The following is a 27,382-nucleotide window of genomic DNA, read 5'->3' on the forward strand; positions in this document are numbered from 1 at the left end:
TGTGTTTGATTAGGGTGTGGAGAATTCGATGGGTGTTTGATTAGGGAGAGGGGCATTCGATGGGTGTTTCATTAATTAGGGTGAGGGGCATTCATAGAATCATAGAAAATAGGAGCAAGAGTAGGCCATTCGGCCCTTCGGGCCTGCTCCGCCATTCAAAATGATCATGGCTGATCGTCGAACTCAGTACCCTGTTCCCGGTTTTTCCCCATATCCCTTCACTCCTTTAGCATTAAGAAATATATCTATCTCCTTCTTGAATACATCTAATGACTTGGCCTCCACTGCCTTCTGTGGTAGAGAATTCCACAGGTTCACCACCCTCTGAGTGAAGAAATTTCTCCTCATCTCGGTTCTAAATGGCAAACCCCGTATCCTGAGACTGTGACCCCTGGTTCTGGACTCCCCAGCCATCGGGAACATCCTCCCTGCACCTAGTATGTCTAGTCCTGTTAGAATTTTATATGTTTCGATGAGATCACCTCTCATTCATATAAATTCTAGTGAATATAGGCCTAGTCGACCCAATCTCTCCTCATACGACACTCCTGCCATCCCAGGAATCAGTCTGGTAAACCTTTGTTGCACTCCCTCCATGGCAAGGACGTCCTTCCTCAGATAAGGAGACCAAAACTGCACACAATACTCCAGATGTGGTCTCACCAAGGCCCTGTACTCAAATCCTCTTGCAATGAAGGCCAACATACCATTCGCCTTCCTAACTGCTTGCTGCACCTGAATGCTCGCTTTCAGCGACTGGTGTACAAGGACACCCAGGTCTCGTTGCACCTCCCCTTTTCCTAATCTATCACTATTCAGATAATCTGCCTTTCTGTTTTTACAACCAAAGTGGATAACCTCACATTTATCCACGTTATACTGCATCTGCCATGTTCTTGCCCACTCAACCAACTTGTCTAATTCACATTGAAGCCTCTTTGCATCCTCCTCACAGCTCACATTCCACCCCAGCTTTGTGTTGTCTGCAAACTTGGAAATGTTACATTCAGTTCCCTCATCCAAATCATTGATATATATTGTGAATAGCTGGGGCCCAAGCACTGATCCCTGCGGTACCCCACTAGTCACTGCCTGCCATCCGGAAAATTACCCATTTATTCCTACTCTCTGTTTCCTGTCTGTCAACCAATTCTCAATCTGTGCCAGTATATTCCCCCCAATCCCATGTGCTTTAATTTTGCACACTAACCTCTTGTGTGGGACCTTATCAAAGACCTTCTGAAAATCCAAATACACCACATCCACTGGTTCTCCCTTATCTATTCTACCAGTTACCTCCTCAAAAAACTCCAGTAGATTTGTTAAGCATGATTTCCCTTTCATAAACCCATGCTGACTTTGTCCAATCCCGTTAATGCCTTCCAAGTGTTCTGTTATCACATCCTTTATAATAGACTCTAGCATTTTCCCCACTACTGATGTTAGGCTAACTGGTCTGTAATTCCATGTTTTTTCTCTCCCTCCTTTTTTAAATAGTGGGGTTACATTTGCCACCCTCCAATCTGTAGGAACTGTTCCAGAGTCTATAGAATTTTGGAAGATGATCACCAATGCATCCACTATTTCCAGGGCCACTTCCTTTAGTACTCTGGGATGTAGATTATCAGGCCCTGGGGATTTGTCAGCCTTTAGCCCCATTAATTTCCCGAGCACTTTTTTTTACTAATACTGGTTTCTTTCAGTTCCTCCCTCTCACTTGACCCTTGGTTCCCTAACATTTCTGGGAGGTTATTTGTGTCCTCCTTTGTAAAGACAGAACCAGAGTATGTGTTTAATTGTTCTGCCATTTCTTTGTTCCTCATTATAATTTCCCCCATTTCTGACTGTAAGGGACCTACATTTGTCTTCACTAATCTTTTTCTCTTGACATATTTATAGAAGCTTTTACAGTCAGTTTTTATGTTCCCTGCTAGTTTACTCTCATACTCTATTTTTCCCCTCTTAATCAATCTCTTTGTCCTCCTTTGCTGAATTCTAAACTGCTCCCAATCCTCAGGCTTGCCTCTTTTTCTGCAATTTTATATGTTTCCTCTTTGGATCTAATACTATCCCTAATTTCTTTTGTAAGCCATGGTTATTTTTACGCCAGACAGGAATGAATAATTGTTGTAATTCCTGCACACGTTCTTTAAATATTAGCCATTGCCTATCCACCGTCATCCCTTTTAGTAAAGTTCCCCAATCTATCATAGCCAACTCGCACCTCATACTTTCATAATTTCCTTTATTTAGATTCAGAATCCTAGTTTCGGATTCGATGAGTGTTTAATTGATTATGGTTTTTTTTTATTCGTTCATGGGATGTGGGCGTCGCTGGCGAGGCCAGCATTTATTGCCCATCCCTAATTGCCCTTGAGAAGGTGGTGGTGAGCCGCCTTCTTGAACCGCTACTGTCCGTGTGGTGAAGGTTCTCCCACAGTGCTGTTAGGAAGGGAGTTCCAGGATTTTGACCCAGCGACGATGAAGGAACGGCGATATATTTCCAAGTCGGGATGGTGTGTGATTTGGAGGGGAACTTGCAGGTGGTGTTGTTCCCATGTGCCTGCTGCCCTTGTCCTTCTAGGTGGTAGAGGTCGTGGGTTTGGGAGGTGCTGTCGAAGAAGCCTTGGCAAGTTGCTGCACTGCATCCTGTGGATGGTACACACTGCAGCCACAGTGCGCCGGTGGTGAAGGGAGTGAATGTTTAGGGTGGTGGATGGGGTGCCAATCAAGCGGGCTACTTTGTCCTGGATGGTGTCGAGCTTCTTGAGTGTTGTTGGAGCTGCACTCATCCAAGCAAGTGGAGAGTATTCCATTACACTCCTGACTTGTGCCTTGCAGATTGAGGTGAGGGGCTTTTGATACGTGTTTGATTGATTAGGGTGAGGGGCATTCGATGGGGTGTTTTATTAGGGTGAGGGGCATTCGATGGGTGTTTGATTTTGGGTGAGGGTCATTCGGTGGGACATTTGATTAGGGTGTGGGGTCTTTGATTGATTAGTGTGAGGGGCATTTAATGGGTGTTTGATTGATTATGGTGAGGAGCATCCGATGGGACGTTTGATTAGGGTGTGGGGTCTTTGATTGATTGGGGTGAGGGGCATTCGATGGGTGTTTGATTGGGGTGAGGGGCATTCGATGGGTGTTTGATTGATTAGGGTGAGGGGCATTCGATGGGTGTTTGATTGGGGTGAGGGGCATTCGATGGGTGTTTGATTGATTAGGGTGAGGGGCATTCGATGGGTGTTTGATTGATTAGGGTGAGGGGCATTCGATGGGAGTTTGATTTTGGGTGAGGGACATTTGATTGGGTGTTTGATTAGGGTGAGGGGCTTTCGTTGGGATGTTTGATTGATTAGGGTGAGGGGCTTTCGATGGGATGTTTGATTGATTAGGGTGAGGGGCATTTGATGGATGTTTGTTTGATTAGGGTGAGGGGCATCCGATGGGATGTTTGATTGATTAGGGTGAGGGGCATTTGATGGGTGTTTGTTTGATTAGGGTGAGGGGCATTTGATTGGGTGTTTGATTAGGGTGAGGGGCTTTCGTTGGGATGTTTGATTGATCAGGGTGAGGGGCTTTCGATGGGATGTTTGATTGATTAGGGTGAGGGGCATTTGATGGATGTTTGTTTGATTAGGGTGAGGGGCATTTGATTGGGTGTTTGATTAGGGTGAGGGGCTTTCGTTGGGATGTTTGATTGATTAGGGTGAGGGGCTTTCGATGGGATGTTTGATTGATTAGGGTGAGGGGCATTTGATGGGTGTTTGTTTGATTAGGGTGAGGGGCATTTGATTGGGTGTTTGATTAGGGTGAGGGGCTTTCGTTGGGATGTTTGATTGATTAGGGTGAGGGGCTTTCGATGGGACGTTTGATTAGGGTGTGGAGTCTTTGATTGATTAGGTTGAGGGGCATTTGATGGTTGTGCCTTATTACGAATACACCTCAGGGTGGGCTTGTTTCAGATGTGTGGGACCATTTAATGGTCTGAGGTCCATACCTCCAAGGGGAGAACGAGGCCCAATGTCTGTGGAGAATCTTGCCACCATATTGCAAAGAGCTTGCATTTATATAGCGCCATTCACATCTCCAGGACGTCCCAAATTGCTTCACAGCTAATGGATTACTGTTGTATTAGAAATCATGGCAAGACAATTTGCGGACAGGATGCCACAAACAGCGACACCGGGAGAACTGTTCTGTTCTTCCAATAGTGTCCATGAGATCTTTAGCACCCACCCAACGGGTGGATGAAAAGCAGAAAGGAAAGAAAGAACTTGCATTTAAGTAGCACCTTTCATGATCTCAGGACATCCCAAAGCGCTTCACAGCCGATGAAGCACTTTTGAAGTGAAGTCACTGTTGTAATGTAGAACACGTGGCAGCCAATTTGTGCACAGCAAGATCCCACAAACAGCAATGTGATAAATGACCAGATAATCTGTTGTGGTGATGTTGGTTGAGGGATAAATATTGGCCAGGATACTGGTGAGAACTCCCCTGCTCTTCTTCGAATAATGCCATTGGATCTTTTCCATCCACCTGAGAGGGCAGACGGGGCCTCGGTTTGACGTTTCAACCAAAAGACGGCACCTCCGACAGTGCGGCACTCCCTCAGTACTGCACTGGGAGTGTCAGCCTGGATTATGGGCTCAAGTCTCTGGATTGGGGACTTGAACCCACGACCTTCTGACTCAGAGGCGAGAGTGATTCCCACTGAGCCACGGCTGGCACCTGTTATTTATTTGTCCTGTTACTGTTCTGGGGAAGGTGGTGAGCGAGTCTGCTGTGCTGGAAATTTTGCCGTTGATAAAAACGGCTGGAGTGAGGCAGAAATCATCTTCCAAAATTCTATAGATTATGGAGCGGTTCCTGCAGATTGGAGAGTGGCAAATGTAACCCCACTATTTAAAAAAGGAAGAAGAGAGAAAACAGGGAATTACAGACCAGTTAGTCTAGCATCAGTAGTAGGGAAAATGCTCGAGTCTATTATAAAGGATGTGATAACAGGACACTTAGAAAATATCAACGGGATTAAACAAAGTCAGCATGGATTTATGAAAGGGAAATCATGTTTGACAAACCTACTGGAGTTTTTTGAGGATATAACTGATAGAATAGATAAGGGAGAACCAATGGATGTGGTTTATTTGGATTTTCAGAAGGCCTTTGATGAAGTCCCACATAAGGGGTTAGTGTGCAAAATTAAAGCACATGGGATTGGGGGTAATATACTGGCATGGATTGAAAATTGGTTAACAGACAGGAAACAGAGAGTAGGAATAAATGGGTCTTTTTTGGGGTGGCAGGCAGTGACTAGTGGGGTACCGCAGGGATCAGTGCTTGGGCCCCAGCTATTCACAATATATATCAATGATTTGGATGAGGGAACCAAATGTAATATTTCCAAGTTTGCAGACAACACAAAACTAGGTGGGATCGTGAGTTGAGAGGAGGATGCAAAGAGACTTCAAGGCGATTTAGATGAGTGGGTGGGCCAATACATGGCAGATGCAGTATAATGTGGATAAATGTGAAGTTATCCTCTTCGGAAGAAGAAACAGAAAGGCAGAGTATTATTTAAATGGTGATAAATTGGGAAATGTTGATGTACAAAGGGACCTGGATGTCCTTGTACACCAGTCACTGAAAGCAAGCAGTTAGGAAGGCAAATGGTATGTTGGCCTTCATTGCAAGAGGATTTGAGTACAGGAGCAAGGATGTCTTACTGCAGTTATACAGGACATTGGTGAGACCAGACCTAGAATATTGTGTGCAGTTTTGGTCTCCTTACCTAAGGAAGGATATACTTGCCATAGAGGGAGTGCAGCGAAGGTTCACCAGACTGATTCCTGGGATGGCAGGACTGTAGTATGAGGAGAGATTGGGTCGACTCGGCCTGTATTCACTCGAGTTTAGAAGAATGAGAGGGGATCTCATTGAAACATACAATTCTGACAGGGCTAGACAGACTGGATGCAGGGAGGATGTTCCCGATGGCTGGGGAGTCCAGAATGAGGGGTCACAGTCTCAGGATACGGGGTAGGAGATTTAGGACTGAGATGAGGAGAAATTTCTTCACTCAGAGGGTGGTGAACCTGTGGAATTCTCTACCACAGAAGGCTGTGGAGGCCAAGTCACTGAATATATTTAAGAAGGAGATATAGATTTCTAGACACAAAAGGCATCAAGGGGTATGGGGAGAGAGCAGGAATATGGTATTGAGATAGAGGATCAGCCATGATCATATTGAATGGCAGAGCAGGCTCGAAGGGCCGAATGGCCTACTCCTGCTCCTATTTTCTATGTTTCTAAATGGAGGAAGACCGAGGGAGCAGGAGAGAATGTGGAGCCTCTGTACACACTCTTTTCAGCCACTCACAGGTCGTTGTGTGTGGAATCGATGGGGGGACCCTGGGCGAGTTTATTGCACTGGGAGGTTATGACCTGTTTTCTTTGTGCCCTGCTTCCAGGTCGTGAAGAGTGGTCGTCGCGCCCGGCTATCCCACGATGCCCCACAGGACGAGCCCCGTCTCAGTCGGAAGGCTTCTGCCACCACGATTGGTGCTGAGGTGAGTCGCAGAGTCTGCTGGGAGACTACTTTAGTCACTCCTCCAACACTTAGTTTTCTTTGCCAGTGGAAAGAACTACAGTCTCCACCCCTTAAAACATCCCCGTTGAAAATGGGCAGTCGCTTATATCGGTCAAAGAACTCAATCACGTTGGTCAAACACAATTTGCCTTTAACAAATCCATGTTGCCTGTCTTTTATTAACCCTTGTTGTTCCAAATGACAACAACAACAACTTGAATTTATATAGCGCCTTTAAAGTAGTAAAACATCCCGAGGCGCTTCACAGGAGCGAGTATCAAACAAAATTTGACACTGAGCCATATAAGGAGATATTAGGACAGGCGACCAAAAGCTAGGTCAAAGAGGTAGGTTTTAAGGTGCGTCTTAAAGGAGGAGAAAGAGGTAGCGAGGCGGAGAGGTTTAGGGAGGGAATTCCAGAGCTTAGGGCCGAGGCAGCTGAAGGCACGGCCGCTGACGGTGGAGCGATTAAAATCAGAATTGGAGGAGCACAGAGATCTCGGAGGGGTGTAGGACTGGAGGAGGTTACAGAGATAGGGAGGGGGGCGAGGCCATGGAGGGATTTGAAAGCAAGGATGAGAATTTTAATACTGAGGTGTTGCTAGACCTGGAGCCTTTGTAGGTCAGCGAGCACAGGGGTGATGGGTGAACGGGACTTGGTGTGAGTTAGGATACGGGCAGCAGAGATTTGGATGAGCTCCAGTTTACGGAGGGTGGAAGATGGGAGGCCGGCCAGGAGAGCATTGGATAACCATTTGAATTAACATCAATTTCAAAGCTACTGGTTACAGCATCTTAAGTGCTCCATTTATTTTGATGTGGAGATGCCGGTGATGGACTGGGGTGGACAAATGTAAGGAATCTTACAACACCAGGTTATAGTCCAACAAATTTATTTTAAAATCACAAGCTTTCGGAGATTATCTCCTTCGTCAGATGATTGAATGAAAAGGTTCTCAAATCGCATATCTTATACGATGTTGGGACAGCATCACACCAATCAAAAGGTGTCGTTGTTATTCAAACAGGCCAGTCACGGAGAACAGCACGTCCCAGTACACTCGATATACATTGTGTCTTTTACACAGGCAGGCAGAAAGAAACTCAAAATGACAGAGAGAGAGAGAGAGAGAATTTTAAAAAACATATAAATTTTTTCCCCCTTTTTGCTGGTGGGGTTACGTGTAGCGTGACATGAACCCAAGATCCCGGTTGAGGCCGTCCTCATGCCAAGTTCCGCACCCATGGGTCTTGGGTTCATGTCTGATTGTCGTAAAAACCCAACTGGTTCACTGATGCCCTTTAGGGAAGGAAACCTGCCGTCCTTCCCCGGTCTGGGGCTATATGTGACTCCAGGCCCCACACCGCTGTGCTTGCAACAGCACGTGGACCAACTGCCCTCTGAAGTGGGCCCAGCAAGGCACACTTCTACCAGTGGTTCATCGGAAGGCCCACGAGGGATGGGCAATAAATGCTGACCTTGCCAGCAACGCTCTCATCCTGGGAATGAATTTTAAAAAAACATTTCTGATATTTTCTTGTTCTCGAGTTCCAGCATGCTCAGTGTTTCTTCTCTCAAATAAAGCAAAGCTCGATGTGCTGAAATTCCTCTCCTGTTGATCACCTTAGGAGATACTGATTTCAGTTTTTTTTTAACAAGAGAAAGACTGTGCGTAGCACCACTCACACCCTCGGGACACGAGAAGCACTTCAAAGCCAGTGAAGTACTTGTGAAGTGCAGTTGCTTTTGCTTTATAGGGAAATGTGCCACCCAATGCGTGCACTGGGGTACAGGTCCCCTCCTCTCCTGAAGGTGCTGACTCTCACTGGGGTACAGGTCCCCTCCTCTCCTGAAGGTGCTGACTCTCACTGGGGTACAGGTCCCCTCCTCTCCTGAAGGTGCTGACTCTCACTGGGGTCCAGGTCCCCTCCTCTCCTCAAGGTGTTCACACGTTTGAATACGTATCTGTGCGTGAGTGTTTGCAGAAGTGTGTGTGCGCGTGTGTGTGTGTGTGTGTGTGTGTGTGTGTGCGTGTGTGCGCGCGCGCGTGTGTGCGCGTGTGAGGAAAAGATCTTTCAGTTCAGGATCTGTGTGGTTCTTAACAAGTCTGCACTGGGATTTGTGAATAATAACTGTATTGGGTGCTCTGCATTACAACCTATATAGGGTAAAAATGGGTGCTGTGTTTCTTCAAATAACCAAATAAGTGAAGTCGCCTGGAGAGCTGGTCTCTGGTGTGCTGATTGAGTCATCGGATGCAGAAGAATGTCAGATATGTTCCTGGACTGACGTTGCCAAATTAGGCCAAGTGTGAGGGTAAAGATGGGAGACTTGTGGCCCCGGTGACCCTACCTCCAAATAAAATACATTTCCACTGAAAGCATCGCAGAAATGCTTTGAGTATTGTCAGGGGTGCCAGTATATTATCGGCAATGCGCATTCCTCACCGAGTCCAGCCTCGCAGGACCTTCTTAGCCTCGATCACATCGATGGAGACCAGGGCTGTGGGCGGAAATTAGCTCCCATCCCAAAACCCAGCGTGAGACTGTATCATGAGTATGCACCACACTTTGGGAAGGATGCCGAGGCCTTTGGGAGGGTGCAGAGGAGATTTATTAGAATGGCTCCAGGGCTGAGGGACTTCAGTTGTGTGGAGAGACTGGAGGAGCTGGGGTTGCTCTCCTTAGAGCAGAGAAGGTTAAGGGGAGATTTGATCGAGGTGTTCAAAATCATGAACGGTTTTGATAGAGTAAATAAGGAGAAACTGTTTCCACTGGCAGGAGGGTCGGTAACCAGAGGACACAGATTAAAATATTTGGCAAAAGAACCAGAGGGAAGAGGAGAATTTTCCCTCTCCTTCCCTCTGACCCTAGGCAAGACAGAGGGTCAGAGGGATCTTGGTGTGCAAGTTCACAGATCCCTGAAGGCGGCGGAACAGGTAGATAAGGTGGTAAAGAAGGCATATGGGATACTTGCCTTTATTCGCCGAGGCATAGAATATAAGAGCAAGGAGGTTATGATGGAGCTGTATAAAACACTGGTTAGGCCACAGCTGGAGTACTGTGTGCAGTTCTGGTCGCCACACTACAGGAAGGATGTGATCGCTTTGGAGAGGGTGCAGAGGAGATTCACCAGGATGTTACCAGGGCTGGAGCGCTTCAGCTATGAAGAGAGACTGGGAAGATTGGGTTTGTTTTCCTTGGAGCAGAGGAGGCTGAGGGGGGACATGATTGAGGTGTACAAAATTATGAGGGGCACAGATAGGATGGATACTAAGGAGCTTTTTCCCTTCGTTGAGGGTTCTATAACAAGGGGACATAGATTCAAGGTAAAAGGCGGGAGGTTTAGAGGGGATTTGAGAAAGAACTTTTTCACCCAGAGGGTGGTTGGAGTCTGGAACTCACTGCCTGAAAGGGTTGTGGAGGCAGGAACCCTCACAACATTCAAGAAGCATTTGGATGAGCACTTGAAATGCCATAGCATACAAGGCTACGGACCAAATGCTGGAATATGGGATTAGAGTAGACAGGGCTGATGGCCGGCGCGGACACGATGGGTCGAAGGGCCTCTCTCCGTGCTGTATAACTCTATGTCCAGCTCCGACTCTTCCCTTCCTTGACTTCTCTATCTCCATTTCTGGGGATAGGCTGTCCACCAATATCTACTATAAGCCCACCGACTCCCACAGCTACCTTGATTACATTTCCTCCCACCCCGCTTCCTGTAAAGACTCTATTCCCTTCTCCCAGTTTCTCTGTCTCCGTCGCATCTGTTCTGACGATGCCATCTTCCACATCGGTGCTTCCAATATGTCTTCCTTTTTCCTCAACTGAGGATTCCCCTCCACTGTAGTTGACCGGGTCCGTCCTATTTCCCGCACTTCTGCTCCCACCCCTTCCCCTTCTTCCCAGAACCATGATAGGGTCCCCCTTGTCCTCACCTTGCACCCCACCAGCCTCCACATTCAATGCCATTTCCTCCACCTCCAGCGCGATCCCACCACCAAACACATCTTCCTCTCCCCTTTCAGCATTCCGAAGGGACCGTTCCCACTGCGACACTGTGGTCCACTCTTCCATCACCCCCAACACCCGCTCTCCTCCCCATGGCACTTTCCCATGCGAGTACAGGAGATGCAACACCTGCCCCTTCACCTCCTCCCTTCCCACCGTCCAGGGCCCCAAACACTCCTTCCAGGTGAAACAGTGATTTACTTGTACTTCTTTCAATTTACTATACTGTGTTCACTGCTCACAATGCGGTCTCCTCTACACTGGGGAGACCAGACGCAGATTAGGTGATCGTTTTGCTGAACTCCTCCGCTCAGTCTGCGAGCGTGACTCTGTCCTGCCGGTCGCTTGCCATTTTAATTCCCCATCCCACTCCCACTCTGTCCTCGGCCTCTTACACTGTTCCATTGAAGCTCAACGGAAGCTCGAGGAACAGAACCTCATCTTTCAATCAGGCCCTTTACAACCTTCCAGACTCAACATTGATTTCAATAACTTCAGATCACAACCACGGTTCCCATTTATTTTTTTGGACAGTAGGTGCTGGTAATGGTTCTGCTGTTGCCATTTACAGCTCCTCCAGACCGATCTTGTTTCTTAACCTGTCCCATTACCACCCTCCTTGCCTTACACCATCATCCCTTTTGTCATTTAATCTCTGTTGCCATCTACCCTATTGTTCCTTCCCTTTTGTTCTTTCCTCCCCTCCCCTCCTCTCCCTCACCCCCCACTTTCCCTGGTGCTGTACTTGCTTAAAATCTCTTTGAACATCTTCCAGTTCTGACGAAAGGTCTTAGACCTGAAACGTTAACTCTATTTCTTTCTCCACAGACGCTGCCTCACTTGCTGAGCTTCTCCAGCATTTTCTGTTTTTATTACAGATTTCCAGCATCCGCAGTATTTTGCTTTTGATTTATAAAACACTGGTTAGGCCCGAGCTGGAGTATTATGGCCAATGTCCTCCTAAAGTCTGTCACTATCCTCCTCACTGTTTCCTACATTTCCAAGCTTTGTGTCATCTGCAAACCTTAAAATTATGCCTGTATACTCAAGTCCAGATCAAAAAGAGCAGTGGTCCTAATACCGACCCCCGGGGGTCACCACTGTATACTTCCCTCCAGTCTGAAAAACAACTGTTCGCCACTACTCTCTGCTTTCTGTCCCTAAGCCAATTTTGTATCCATGCTGCCACTGTCCCTTCGATCCCATGGATTCAATTTTGCTAACAAGTCTATTACGTGGTACATTATCAAATGCCTTTTGGAAGTCCATATAAACATCATCAACCGCACTACCCTCATCAACCCTCTCCGTTACTTCATCAAAGAACTCAATCAAGTTATTCAAACACGATTTGCCTTTTACAAATCTGTGTTGCCTGTCTTTTATTAACCATTGTTCTTCCAAGTGACAACAACAGCTTGCATTTATACAGCGCCTTTAATGTAGTATTACATCCCAAGGGTTTCACAGGAGCGATTTTCAAACAAAATTCGACACTGAGCCACATAAGGAGATATTAGGACAGGTGAACAAAAGCTTGGTTATAGAGGTAGGTTTTAAGAAGCGTCTTAAAGGAGGAGAGAGAGGTAGAGAGGCGGAGAGGTTTAAGGAGGGAATTCCAGAGCTTAGGGCCGAGGCAGCTGAAGGCACGGCCGCCAATGGTGGAGTGATGAAAATCGGGGATGCGCAAGAGGCCAAAATTGGAGGAGCGCAGAGATCTCGGTGGGTTGTCGAGCTGGAGGAGGTTAGAGAGATACGGAGGGATTTGAAAACAAGGATGAGAATTTTACATTCGAGGCTTTGCTGGACCAGGAGCCAATGTAGGTCAGTGAGCACAAGGGTGATGGGTGAACAGGACTTGGTGCGAGTTAGGATACGGGCGGCAGAGTTTTGGATGAGCTCAAGTTTATGGAGAGTGGAAGATGGGAGGCCGGCCAGGAGAGCATTGGAATAGTCAAGTCTAGAGGTAACAAAAGGCATGGATGAGACCAGGTACGGTAGCATAGTGGTTATGTTACTGGACTAGTAATCCAGAGGCCTGGACTAAAATCCAGAGTCGTGAGTTCAAATCCCGCCGCGGCAGCTGGCGAATTTAAATTCAATTAATTAATTAAATTCAATTAATTAAATAAAAATCTGGAATGGCCATGAAACTACCGGATTGTCGTAAAATCCCATCTGGTTCACTAATGTCCTTTAGGGAAGGAAACCTGCCGTCCTTACCCGGTCTGGCCTAAATGTGACTCCAGACCCACAGCAATGTGGTTGATTCTTAATTGCCCTCTGAAATGGCCAAGCAAGACACTCAGTTGTAAAATCTCGCTACGAAAAGTCATAATAAGAATAAAACCGGACGGACCACCCGGCATCGGACCACTAGGCACATGACAACGGCAAACTAAGCCCAGTCGACCCTGCAAGGTCCTCCTTACTAACATCTGGGGACTTGTGCCAACATTGGGAGAGCTGTCCCACAGACTGACATAGCCATACTCACAGAATCATACCTTTCAGTCAACGTCCCAGACTCTTCCATCACCATCCCTGGGTATGTCCTGACCCACCAGAGGTGGCGGTACAGTGATATACAGTCAGGAGGGAGTAGCCCTGGGAGTCCTCAACATTGTCTCTGGACCCCATGAAATCTCATGGCATCAGGTCAAACATGGGCAAGGAAACCTGCTGATTACCACCTACCGTCCTCCCTCAGCTGATGAATCAGTCCTCCTCCATGTTGAGCACCACTTGGAGGAAGCACTGAGGGTAGCAAGGGCACAGAATGTACTCTGGGTGGGGGACTTCAATGTCCATCACCAAAAGTGGCTCGGTAGCACCACTACTGACCGAGCTGGCCGAGTCCTGAAGGACATAGCTGCCAGACTGGGCCTGCGGCAGGTGGTGAGCGAACCAACACGAGGGAAAAACTTACTTGATCTCGTCCTCACCAATCTACCTGTCGCAAATGCATCTGTCCATGACAGTATTGGTAGGAGTGACCACCGCACAGTCCTCGTGGAGATGAAGTCCCGTCTTCGCATTGAGGACACCATCCAACGTGTTGTGTGGCACTACCACCGTGCTAAATGGGATAGATTCAGAACAGATCTAGCAGCTCAAAACTGGGCATCCATGAGGCGCTGTGGGCCATCAGCAGCAGCAGAATTGTATTCCAGCACAATCTGTAACCTCATGGCCTGGCATATTCCTCACTCTACCATTACCAACAAGCCAGGGGATCAACCCTGGTTCAATGAGGAGTGTAGAAGAGCATGCCAGGAGCAGCACCAGGCGTACCTAAAAAATGAGGTGCCAACCTGGTGAAGCTACAACTCAGAACTACATGCATGCTAAACAGCGGAAGCAACATGCTACAGACAGAGCTAAGCGATTCCACAACCAATGGATCAGATCAAAGCTCTGCAGTCCTGCCACATCCAGTCGTGAATGGTGGTGGACAATTAAACAACTAACGGGAGGAGGAGGCTCTGTAAACATCCCCATCCTCAATGATGGCGGAGTCCAGCACGTGAGTGCAAAAGACAAGGCTGAAGCGTTTGCAACCATCTTCAGCCAGAAGTGCCAAGTGGATGATCCATCTCGGCCTCCTCCCGATATCCCCACCATCACGGAAGCCAATCTTCAGCCAATTCGATTCACTCCACGTAATATCAAGAAACGGCTGAGTGCGCTGGATACAGCAAAGGCTGTGGGCCCCGACAACATCCCAGCTGTAGTGCTGAAGACTTGTGCTCCAGAACTAGCTGCGCCTCTAGCCAAGCTGTTCCAGTACAGCTACAACACTGGCATCCACCCGACAATGTGGAAAATTGCCCAGGTATGTCCTGTCCACAAAAAACAGGACAAATCCAATCCGGCCAATTACCGCCCCATCAGTCTACTCTCAATCATCAGCAAAGTGATGGAAGGTGTCGTCGACAGTGCTATCAAGCGGCACTTACTCACCAAAACCTTCTCACCGATGCTCAGTTTGGGTTCCGCCAGGACCACTCGGCTCCAGACCTCAATACAGCCTTGGTCCAAACATGGACAAAAGAGCTGAATTCCAGAGGTGAGGTGAGAGTGACTGCCCTTGACATCAAGGCAGCATTTGACCGAGTGTGGCACCAAGGGGCCCCAGTAAAATTGAAGTCAATGAGAATCAGGGGGAAAACTCTCCAGTGGCTGGAGTCACACTTAGCACAAAGGAAGATGGTAGTGGTTGTTGGAGGCCAATCATCTCAGCCCCAGGACATTGCTGCAGGAGTTCCTCAGGGCAGTGTCCTAGGCCCAGCCATCTTCAGCTGCTTCATCAATGACCTTCCCTCCATCATAAGGTCAGAAATGGGGATGTTCGCTGATGACTGCACAGTGTTCAGTTCCATTCGCAACCCCTCAAATAATGAAGCAGTCCGAGCCCGCATGCAGCAAGACCTGGACAACATCCAGGCTTGGGCTGATAAGTGGCAAGTAACATTCGTGCCAGATAAGTGCCAGGCAATGACCATCTCCAACAAGAGAGAGTCTAACCACCTCCCCTTGACATTCAACGGCATTACCATCGCCGAATCCCCCACCATCAACTTCCTGCGGGTCACCATTGACCAGAAACTTAACTGGACCAGCCATATAAATACTGTGGCTGCGAGAGCAGGTCAGAGGCTGGGTATTCTGCGGCGAGTGACTCACCTCCTGACTCCCCAAAGCCTTTCCACCATCTACAAGGCACAAGTCAGGAGTGTGATGGAATACTCTCCACTTGCCAGGATGAGTGCAGCTCCAACAACACTCAAGAAGCTCGACACCATCCAAGATAAAGCAGCCCGCTTGATTGGCACCCCATCCACCACCCTAAACATTCACTCCCTTCACCACCGGCGCACCATGGCTGCAGTGTGTACCATCCACAGGATGCACTGCAGCAACTCGCCAAGGCTTCTTCGACAGCATCTCCCAAACCCACGACCTCTACCACCTAGAAGGACAAGAACAGCAGGCACATGGGAGCAACACCACCTGCACGTTCCCCTCCAAGTCACACACCATCCTGACTTGGAAATATATCGCCGTTCCTTCATCGTCGCTGGGTCAAAATCCTGGAACTCCCTTCCTAACAGCACTGTGGGAGAATCTTCACCACACGGACTGCAGCGGTTCAAGAAGGCGGCTCACCACCACCTTCTCAAGGGGCAATTAGGGATGAGCAATAAATGCCGGCCTCGCCAGCGACGCCCACATCCCGTGAACGAATAAAAAAAAAGACAAGTGCCAATTGTTTTTGTCCCGGATTATTGTGTCTAAAATTTTCCCCACCACTGACGTTAGGCTGACTGGCTTGTAATTGCCAGGTTTATCCCCCTCCCCTTTTTTGAATAAGGGTGTAACATTTGCAATCCAGTCCTCTGGCACCACCCCCTATCTAAGGTGAATTGGAAGATTATGGCCAGAGCCTCCGCAATTTCCACCCTTACTTCCCTCAGCAACCGAAGATGCATCCCGTCCGGAACGGGTGACTTTTCTACTTTGAGCGCTGCCAACCATTTAAGTAATTCCTCTTTATTTTTATCCTATCCAATTTCACTACTACCTCCTCCGTTGGCTGCATCCTCTTCTCTGATGAAGACCAATGCAAAGTATTCCTTTAGTACCTCAGCCATACCCTCTGCCTCCACAAGATTTCCTTTTAGGTCCTTAATGAAGCCCATCATTCCATTGCATATCCTCTTACTCTTTATGTTCAGAAAGACTTTAATGTTCACTTTTATGTTGCCCACTAATCTTTTCTCACACTCTCTCTTTGCCCCTCTTATTTTCTTTCTCAGTTCTCCTCTGCACTTTCTGTGTTCAGCTTGGTTAGTCACGGCCGGCCCCGTTGTGCGCGCGGCCGGCCCCGTTGTGCGCGCGGCCGGCCCCGTTGTCCGCTCGGTTGGTCCTGTGCTGTGACAGTCTGGACTGTTGTGCACACAGTCAGTCCTGTTATAAATTTGCGGAGGCCTGAATTTTGGCCGTAGATGTGAGAATGAGCTGGTGATGGGATGAGCTGAGTCGGGTGTTCGAGGTTGTGATGACACTCTCTGACCATGTGTATATTTGTGTTTATTTGTGTGCTTAAGTGCAAAAAAAAGGCTCCCATTTCTATTGCGCCTCTCACGACCTCAGGTGTCCCAAAGTGCTTTACAGCCAATGAAGTACTTTTGAAGTGTCGTCACTGTTGTAATACAGGAAATGAGGCAGACAATTTATGCACAGCAATGAGATAAATCACCGGATAATCTCTTTTAGTGTTGTTGGTTGAGGGATAAATATTGGCCAGGACACCAGGGAGAACTCCCCCTGCTCTTCTAGTAGTAGAAGCCGTGGGATCTTTTATGTCCACCTGAAAGGGTAGACCAGGCCTCGGGTTAACGTCTGATCCGAAATTCGGCACCTCCGACAGTGCAGCACTCCCTCAGTACTGCAGTGAGAGTGTCAGCCTGGATTATGCACACAAGCCTCTGGAGTGGGACTTGAAACCACAACCTTCTGTCTCCGAGGTGAGAGTGCTGCCCACTGAGCCACAGCTGGCAGCTAGCTATAAACGGCAAGAGTTGTTTCGAGAGGATGGGAAGGATGTGTGAGTGTGAGTGTGAGTGTGTCACACCACAATCCACTCTTGTGGCAGGGCGTGGAGTTAAGAACACGTGTGCACACATGTAAACGTGAACACCCAAAAACATACATGCAGGCGTGCGTCTCTGCCCCGTGGTCTCTGTGTGTTTGATCTGCTCTCCCTTCTGTCTGACTGGACCTGGTTTAACCCTGTGACGTGGCTACGATTGACAAAGTGCCCATCTTTGGGCAGGCCAGGGTCAGGGACAGCTCCTGCTGTAACTCTGCCAGGTCACAGATTCGCGGGAAGAGACTCTGTCCTCTGGCCTCCCATCAGCCTTTCTTTCCCACACTCTGATTAGTCATCTCTTATTTTAAGAAATGTGACCTCTCAACATTCTTGAGTTTATTTTTGAAAATTAAGTAGAAGAAAATCAAAAGTTTTTTGAATCGACAGTGTCCTCTTCAGTAAGAAAAAAATATTAAATCCTTATTCGACAGTTTTTTCCAATTTTCTCCTTTCCTCTCCTGAAGGTGCTGACTCCCACTGGGGTACAGTTCCACAGACACTGACTCCCACTGGGGTACAGGTCCACAGGCACTGACTCTCACTGGGGTACAGTTCCACAGACACTGACCCTCCCTGGGGTACAGTTCCACAGACACTGACTCTCACTGGGGTACAGTTCCACAGGCACTGACCCTCACTGGGGTACAGTTCCACAGGCACTGACTCCCACTGGGGTACAGTTCCACAGGCACTGACTCCCACTGGGGTACAGTTCCACAGACACTGAACCTCACTGGGGTACAGTTCCACAGACACTGACCCTCACTGGGGTACAGTTCCACAGGCACTGACTCTCACTGGGGTACAGTTCCACAGGCACTGACTCCCACTGGGGTACAGTTCCACAGACACTGAACCTCACTGGGGTACAGTTCCACAGACACTGACCCTCACTGGGGTACAGTTCCACAGACACTGACTCTCACTGCGGTACAGTTCCACAGGCACTGACTCTCACTGGGGTACAGTTCCACAGGCACTGACTCCCACTGGGGTACAGTTCCACAGACACTGACTCCCACTGGGGTACAGTTCCACAGGCACTGACTCTCACTGGGGTACAGTTCCACAGGCACTGACTCTCACTGGGGTACAGTTCCACAGGCACTGACTCCCACTGGGGTACAGTTCCACAGACACTGACCCTTACTGGGGTACAGTTCCACAGGCACTGACTCTCACTGGGGTACAGTTCTACAGGCACTGACTCCCACTGGGGTAAAGTTCCACAGACACTGAATCTCACTGGGGTACAGTTCCACAGACACTGACTCCCACTGGGGTACAGGTCCACAGACACTGACCCTCACTGGGGTACAGTTCCACAGGCACTGACTCTCACTGGGGTACAGTTCCACAGACACTGACTCTCACTGGGGTACAGTTCCACAGACGCTGACTCTCACTGGGATACAGTTCCACAGACGCTGACTCTCACCGGGGTACAGTTCCACAGAAGCTGACTCTCACCGGGGTACAGTTCCACAGGCACTGACCCTCACTGGGGTACAGTTCCAGAGGTGCTGACCCTCACTGGGGTACAGTTCCAGAGGCGCTGACCCTCACTGGGGTACAGTTCCAGAGGCGCTGACCCTCACTGGGGTACAGTTCCCCAGACACTGACTCTCACTGGGGTACAGTTCCAGAGACACTGACTCTCACTGGGGTACAGTTCCACAGACACTGACTCTCACTGGGGTACAGTTCCACAGACACTGACTCTCACTGGGGTACAGTTCCACAGGCACTGACTCTCACTGGGGTACAGTTCCACAGACACTGACTCTCACTGGGGTACAGTTCCACAGACACTGACTCTCACTGGGGTACAGTTCCACAGGTACTGACTCCCACTGGGGTACAGTTCCACAGACACTGAATCTCACTGGGGTACAGTTCCACAGACACTGACTCTCACTGGGGTACAGTTCCACAGGCACTGACTGTCACTGGGGTACAGTTCCACAGACACTGACTCTCACTGGGGTACAGTTCCACAGACACTGACTCTCACTGGGGTACAGTTCCAGAGGCGCTGACCCTCACTGGGGTACAGTTCCAGAGGCGCTGACCCTCACTGGGGTACAGTTCCACAGACACTGACTCTCACTGGGGTACAGTTCCACAGACGCTGACTCTCACTGGGGTACAGTTCCACAGACACTGACTCTCACTGGGGTACAGTTCCACAGACGCTGACTCACTGGGGTACAGTTCCACAGACACTGACTCTCACTGGGGTACAGTTCCACAGACACTGACTCTCACTGGGGTACAGTTCCGCGTGTGCTGCTCCTGTATGTGGTGATTCTTGCTGCACTGTGTTCTGTTGGTGGTGAACCGACCAAATCAAACATTTTGCATCTGTTGCAGGGTCTCCCGAGCAAACCTGCACGACGGCAGGGAGGATGGGCAGACGACACTCCTCGCTCAGCCAAGTAAGTGCTAAATACCCACTCACAGGGCTTTTAAAGGGCTCCCTCCCCCTGGCGCAAATGGAGCATCTGAGCTGTCCTGTAATGAGCCCGTTATATCAGTCGGGGCATGCAGAAGGGATCATGAATTGGCCTCAGCAGCCTGAGCTAAGGGAGAGGTTGATATTTGGCCAGGGTTCCTGCTTGCTGTTGGGTTTATACAGGATATTGTCGTGTGTCCCTATTGCCCATATGTCGAGGTATTATAGGATATTGTTATATCCTGTATGACAGAATTAGAGGCCATAAATATAAGATAGTCACTAACAAATCCAGTCCGGAACTCAGGAGAAACTCTTTACCCAGAGAGCGGTGAGAATGTGGAACTCGCTACCACAGGGAGTAGTGGAGGTGAATAGTGTAGATGTATTTAAGGGGAAGCTCGATAAACACATGAGAGAGAAAGGAATAGAAGGATATGCTGATGGGGTGAGATGAAGAGGGGTGGGAGGAGGCTCGTGTGGAGCATAAACACCAGCATAGACCTGTTGGGCCGAATGGCCTGTCTCTGTGCTGTGCATTCTGTGTAATACATTGTAATTCTATTCCCTTGTGTGGAGGTATCATGGGATATTGTCATACATCCTTTACCTCCAATACAAGTTTGAGGACTGAACCATTGAAACATCTGGTTAATACTCTTTATTAAATCAAGTCAATGAGATAATAAAACACAACCCCTTCCATTCAGAGTAGATGAGATATAGGTGCCGATTATGCTCACATACCAAGGATTCCTCAGGAGGTTGCAAACATGTCGTCCTGACTGCTGACGCTCGCCTTAGTGAGATGAGATTGAAGTTGCTCCAGTGTGTTGTATCCTTTGTCGGGTTAATTGCTTAGGACAATATGCCATCACATGCTGTGTGTATGCTTTTGATACGTGAGCTCGTTTAGTGGTGAGGTTGGCTGCTACTATTTGCGTTCAGGCCTATGATGCCTTGGGTTGTTTATTACATCTGGACATCCCACACATGAATGCCCATTCGTTCCCTGCACCATTCAGCCTGACCTTGTAAAACCATTACAGCCATTGTAGAATCAATCTTTAATATGTGGATCTATATTTAATATTAACGGAAGCTTACTACAGCTATTCTGGATCACCAGTACTTAGACTTCCCGCCCACCACCCCTGCTGGAAAGTGCTTGGTTCAGGGGTCGGGGTTGGCAAAGGCAGGGTCAGCCTCGGCTTTGTTGCTTCCCATGGTTGAATATCCTGCCCGGACCCGCGCAGGGAGAATGGCCACTTGGGTGGGGCACGGGACTGCGGTTGGTGCCCTTGGGGCCCGTACTCCAGTAAGGATCAGGGGTGGAGGATGAGGAACGAGAAGGAGGAAACAGGTCCAGCTCTCGTGTGAAGGAATTCAGTGAATCAGCGTCCACGTACGAGGCGGCAGCCTGATCCACAGGGAAAAGAACCACCTCCTAACATCTAACCTAGATCTGACCTTACATAACTGGATCGTGACCCCCTGGTCCTCCCTAACCTATTTAGTTGAAACAAACTGTCTACACAAACGCAATGTAGTCCCTTCATCATATAAACCTCGATCAAATCAACTCTAAGTCTACAATTCTCTAAAGTGTACACTTCCAGCTCTTTTAGCCTAACTTGCTAACTAACTTGGTAACTAACTTGGTAACTATACTGCTACGGGGTTGGCAGTGTCGGAAGAGGAGCCCTTTAAAATATCCCACTATACAGCAATAAGGGAATGTACCATACTGGGCTCAGTCCTGCTTGATGGGGAGGAGATTGTTGGGGGTTTGTGTTCAATGGGGAGGAGATTATTGGGGGGTTGGTGTTTGATGGGGAGGAGATTATTGGGGGGTTGGTGTTTGATGGGGAGGAGATTATTGGGGGGTTGGTGTTTGATGGGGAGGAGATTATTGGGGGGTTGGTGTTTGATGGGGAGGAGATTGTTGGGGGGTTTGGTGTTTAATGGGGAGGAGATTGTTGGGGGTTGGTGTTCGATGGGGAGGAGATTGTTGGGAGGTTTGTGTTTGATGGGGTAGAGATTGTTGGGGAGTTTGTGTTTAATGGGGTAGAGATTGTTGGGGGTTGGTGTTTCATGGGGTAGAGATTGTTGGGGGTTGGTGTTTAATGGGGTAGAGATTGTTGGGGAGTTTGGGTTTAATGGGGTAGAGATTGTTGGGGGTTGGTGTTTCATGGGGTAGAGATTGTTGGGGAGTTTGTGTTCGATGGGGAGGAGATTGTTGGGGGGTTTGGTGTTTAATGGGGAGGAGTTTGTTGGGGGTTTGGTGTTCGGGGTGGAGATTGTTGGGGGTTTGGTGTGCGATGGGGAGGAGATTGTTGGGGGTTAGTGTTCAATGGGGAGGAGTTTGTTGGGGGGTTGTTGGTGTTCGATGAGGAGGAGATTGTTGGGAGGTTTGTTTAATGGGGAGGAGATTGTTGGGGGTTTGGTGTTTAATGGGGAGGAGATTGTTGGGGGTTTGGTGTTTAATGGGGAGGAGATTGTTGGGGGTTTGGTGTTTAATGGGGAGGAGATTGTTGGGGGTTTGGAGTTTAATGGGGTAGAGATTGTTGGGAGGTTTGGTGTTTAATGGGGTAGAGATTGTTGGGGGTTGGAGTTTTTTATTCGTTCACGGGATGTGGGCGTCGCTGGCGAGGCCGGCATTTATTGCCCATCCCTAATTGCCCTTGAGAAGGTGGTGGTGAGCCGCCTTCTTGAACCGCTGCAGTCCGTGTGGTGAAGGTTCTCCCACAGTGCTGTTGGGAAGGGAGTTCCAGGATTTTGACCCAGCAACGATGAAGGAACGACGATATATTTCCAAGTCAGGATGGTGTTTGATGGGGAGGAGATTGTTGGGGAGTTTGTGTTTAATGGGGTAGAGATTGTTGGGGGGTTGGTGTTCGATGAGATTGTTGGGGGGTTGGTGTTCGATGAGATTGTTGGGGGGTTGGTGTTCGATGAGATTGTTGGGGGGTTGGTGCTCGATGAGATTGTTGGGGGGTTGGTGCTCGATGAGATTGTTGGGGGGTTGGTGCTCGATGAGATTGTTGGGGGGTTGGTGTTCGATGAGATTGTTGGGGGGTTGGTGTTCGGGGTAGAGATTGTTGGGCGGTTGGTGTTTGATGAGATTGTTGGGGGGTTGGTGTTCGATGAGATTGTTGGGGGGTTGGTGTTCGATGAGATTGTTGGGGGGTTGGTGCTCGGGGTAGAGATTGTTGGGGGGTTGGTGCTCGATGAGATTGTTGGGGGGTTGGTGTTCGATGAGATTGTTGGGGGGTTGGTGTTCGATGAGATTGTTGGGGGGTTGGTGCTCGGGGTAGAGATTGTTGGGGGGTTGGTGCTCGATGAGATTGTTGGGGGGTTGGTGCTCGATGAGATTGTTGGGGGGTTGGTGTTCGATGAGATTGTTGGGGGGTTGGTGTTCGATGAGATTGTTGGGGGGTTGGTGCTCGATGAGATTGTTGGGGGGGGTTGGTGCTCGATGAGATTGTTGGGGGGTTGGTGCTCGATGAGATTGTTGGGGGGTTGGTGTTCGATGAGATTGTTGGGGGGTTGGTGCTCGATGAGATTGTTGGGGGGTTGGTGCTCGATGAGATTGTTGGGGGGTTGGTATTCGATGAGATTGTTGGGGGGTTGGTGCTCGATGAGATTGTTGGGGGGTTGGTGCTCGATGAGATTGTTGGGGGGTTGGTGCTCGATGAGATTGTTGGGGGGTTGGTGCTCGATGAGATTGTTGGGGGGTTGGTGCTCGATGAGATTGTTGGGGGGTTGGTGTTCGGGGTAGAGATTGTTGGGCGGTTGGTGTTTGATGAGATTGTTGGGGGGTTGGTGCTCGATGAGATTGTTGGGGGGTTGGTGCTCGATGAGATTGTTGGGGGGTTGGTGTTCGATGAGATTGTTGGGGGGTTGGTGTTCGATGAGATTGTTGGGGGGTTGGTGTTCGATGAGATTGTTGGGGGGTTGGTGCTCGGGGTAGAGATTGTTGGGGGGTTGGTGCTCGATGAGATTGTTGGGGGGTTGGTGCTCGATGAGATTGTTGGGGGGTTGGTGTTCGATGAGATTGTTGGGGGGTTGGTGTTCGATGAGATTGTTGGGGGGTTGGTGCTCGGGGTAGAGATTGTTGGGGGGTTGGTGCTCGATGAGATTGTTGGGGGGTTGGTGCTCGATGAGATTGTTGGGGGGTTGGTGTTCGATGAGATTGTTGGGGGGTTGGTGTTCGATGAGATTGTTGGGGGGTTGGTGCTCGATGAGATTGTTGGGGGGGGTTGGTGCTCGATGAGATTGTTGGGGGGTTGGTGCTCGATGAGATTGTTGGGGGGTTGGTGTTCGATGAGATTGTTGGGGGGTTGGTGCTCGATGAGATTGTTGGGGGGTTGGTGCTCGATGAGATTGTTGGGGGGTTGGTATTCGATGAGATTGTTGGGGGGTTGGTGCTCGATGAGATTGTTGGGGGGTTGGTGCTCGATGAGATTGTTGGGGGGTTGGTGCTCGATGAGATTGTTGGGGGGTTGGTGTTCGATGAGATTGTTGGGGGGTTGGTGTTCGATGAGATTGTTGGGGGGTTGGTGCTCGATGAGATTGTTGGGGGGTTGGTGCTCGATGAGATTGTTGGGGGGTTGGTGTTCGATGAGATTGTTGGGGGGTTGGTGTTCGATGAGATTGTTGGGGGGTTGGTGCTCGATGAGATTGTTGGGGGGGGTTGGTGCTCGATGAGATTGTTGGGGGGTTGGTGCTCGATGAGATTGTTGGGGGGTTGGTGTTCGATGAGATTGTTGGGGGGTTGGTGCTCGATGAGATTGTTGGGGGGTTGGTGCTCGATGAGATTGTTGGGGGGTTGGTATTCGATGAGATTGTTGGGGGGTTGGTGTTCGATGAGATTGTTGGGGGGTTGGTGTTCGATGAGATTGTTGGGGGGTTGGTGTTCGATGAGATTGTTGGGGGGTTGGTGTTCGATGAGATTGTTGGGGGGTTGGTGCTCGATGAGATTGTTGGGGGGTTGGTGCTCGATGAGATTGTTGGGGGGTTGGTGCTCGATGAGATTGTTGGGGGGTTGGTATTCGATGAGATTGTTGGGGGGTTGGTGTTCGATGAGATTGTTGGGGGGTTGGTGCTCGATGAGATTGTTGGGGGGTTGGTGCTCGATGAGATTGTTGGGGGGTTGGTGCTCGATGAGATTGTTGGGGGGTTGGTGTTCGATGAGATTGTTGGGGGGTTGGTGTTCGATGAGATTGTTGGGGGGTTGGTGCTCGATGAGATTGTTGGGGGGTTGGTGCTCGATGAGATTGTTGGGGGGTTGGTGCTCGATGAGATTGTTGGGGGGTTGGTGCTCGATGAGATTGTTGGGGGGTTGGTGCTCGATGAGATTGTTGGGGGGTTGGTGCTCGATGAGATTGTTGGGGGGTTGGTGCTCGATGAGATTGTTGGGGGGTTGGTGCTCGATGAGATTGTTGGGGGGTTGGTGTTCGATGAGATTGTTGGGGGGTTGGTGCTCGATGAGATTGTTGGGGGGTTGGTGTTCGATGAGATTGTTGGGGGGTTGGTGCTCGATGAGATTGTTGGGGGGTTGGTGTTCGATGAGATTGTTGGGGGGTTGGTGTTCGATGAGATTGTTGGGGGGTTGGTGCTCGATGAGATTGTTGGGGGGTTGGTGCTCGATGAGATTGTTGGGGGGTTGGTGCTCGATGAGATTGTTGGGGGGTTGGTGCTCGATGAGATTGTTGGGGGGTTGGTGTTCGATGAGATTGTTGGGGGGTTGGTGTTCGATGAGATTGTTGGGGGGTTGGTGCTCGGGGTAGAGATTGTTGGGGGGTTGGTGCTCGATGAGATTGTTGGGGGGTTGGTGTTCGATGAGATTGTTGGGGGGTTGGTGTTCGATGAGATTGTTGGGGGGTTGGTGTTCGATGAGATTGTTGGGGGGTTGGTGTTCGATGAGATTGTTGGGGGGTTGGTGTTCGATGAGATTGTTGGGGGGTTGGTGCTCGATGAGATTGTTGGGTGGTTGGTGCTCGATGAGATTGTTGGGGGGTTGGTGTTCGACGAGATTGTTGGGGGGTTGGTGCTCGATGAGATTGTTGGGGGGTTGGTGTTCGGGGTAGAGATTGTTGGGGGGTTGGTGCTCGATGAGATCGTTGGGGGGTTGGTGTTCGATGAGATTGTTGGGGGGTTGGTGCTCGATGAGATTGTTGGGGGGTTGGTGTTCAATGAGATTGTTGGGGGGTTGGTGCTCGATGAGATTGTTGGGGGGTTGGTGTTCGATGAGATTGTTGGGGGGTTGGTGCTCGATCAGATTGTTGGGGGGTTGGTGTTTAATGGGGAGGAGATTGTTGGGGGTTTGGAGTTTAATGGGGTAGAGATTGTTGGGAGGTTTGGTGTTTAATGGGGTAGAGATTGTTGGGGGTTGGAGTTTTTTATTCGTTCACGGGATGTGGGCGTCGCTGGCGAGGCCGGCATTTATTGCCCATCCCTAATTGCCCTTGAGAAGGTGGTGGTGAGCCGCCTTCTTGAACCGCTGCAGTCCGTGTGGTGAAGGTTCTCCCACAGTGCTGTTGGGAAAGGAGTTCCAGGATTTTGACCCAGCAACGATGAAGGAACGACGATATATTTCCAAGTCAGGATGGTGTTTGATGGGGAGGAGATTGTTGGGGAGTTTGTGTTTAATGGGGTAGAGATTGTTGGGGGGTTGGTGCTCGATGAGATTGTTGGGGGGTTGGTGTTCGATGAGATTGTTGGGGGGTTGGTGTTCGGGGTAGAGATTGTTGGGCGGTTGGTGTTCGATGAGATTGTTGGGGGGTTTGTGCTCGATGAGATTGTTGGGGGGTTGGTGCTCGATGAGATTGTTGGGGGGTTGGTGTTCGATGAGATTGTTGGGGGGTTGGTGTTCGATGAGATTGTTGGGGGGTTGGTGCTCGATGAGATTGTTGGGGGGTTGGTGCTCGATGAGATTGTTGGGGGGTTGGTATTCGATGAGATTGTTGGGGGGTTGGTGTTCGATGAGATTGTTGGGGGGTTGGTGCTCGATGAGATTGTTGGGGGGTTTGTGCTCGATGAGATTGTTGGGGGGTTGGTGCTCGATGAGATTGTTGGGGGGTTGGTGCTCGATGAGATTGTTGGGGGGTTGGTGCTCGATGAGATTGTTGGGGGGTTGGTGCTCGATGAGATTGTTGGGGGGTTGGTGTTCGATGAGATTGTTGGGGGGTTGGTGCTCGATGAGATTGTTGGGGGGTTGGTGTTCGATGAGATTGTTGGGGGGTTGGTGTTTGATGAGATTGTTGGGGGGTTGGTGTTTGGGGTCGAGATTGTTGCGGGGTTGGTGCTCGATGAGATTGTTGGGGGGTTGGTGCTCGATGAGATTGTTGGGGGGTTGGTGTTTGATGAGATTGTTGGGGGGTTGGTGTTCGATGAGATTGTTGGGGGGTTGGTGTTCGATGAGATTGTTGGGGGGTTGGTGCTCGATGAGATTGTTGGGGGGTTGGTGTTCGATGAGATTGTTGGGGGGTTGGTGTTCGATGAGATTGTTGGTTGGTTGGTGCTCGGGGTAGAGATTGTTGGGGGGTTGGTGCTCGATGAGATTGTTGGGGGGTTGGTGCTCGATGAGATTGTTGGGGGGTTGGTGTTCGATGAGATTGTTGGGGGGTTGGTGTTCGATGAGATTGTTGGGGGGTTGGTGTTC

General features: G+C 49.5%; 1 protein-coding gene across 1 annotated transcript in view; it reads left to right on the forward strand.

Annotated features, from left to right (window-relative positions):
• Positions 1 to 27,382, forward strand: part of LOC137326805 (Intraflagellar transport protein 43 homolog) — a 100,376-nt gene that overhangs the window by 4,915 nt on the left and 68,079 nt on the right. Inside the window, exons 2-3 of the mRNA XM_067992198.1 lie at positions 6,474 to 6,572; positions 19,635 to 19,699. Of these exons, the coding sequence (XP_067848299.1) occupies positions 6,474 to 6,572; positions 19,635 to 19,699 (164 nt within the window). The remainder of the gene's footprint in view (positions 1 to 6,473; positions 6,573 to 19,634; positions 19,700 to 27,382) is intronic.

The sequence above is a fragment of the Heptranchias perlo genome, chromosome 10 (genome assembly GCF_035084215.1).
Source record: "Heptranchias perlo isolate sHepPer1 chromosome 10, sHepPer1.hap1, whole genome shotgun sequence".
Lineage (NCBI taxonomy): Eukaryota > Metazoa > Chordata > Chondrichthyes > Hexanchiformes > Hexanchidae > Heptranchias > Heptranchias perlo.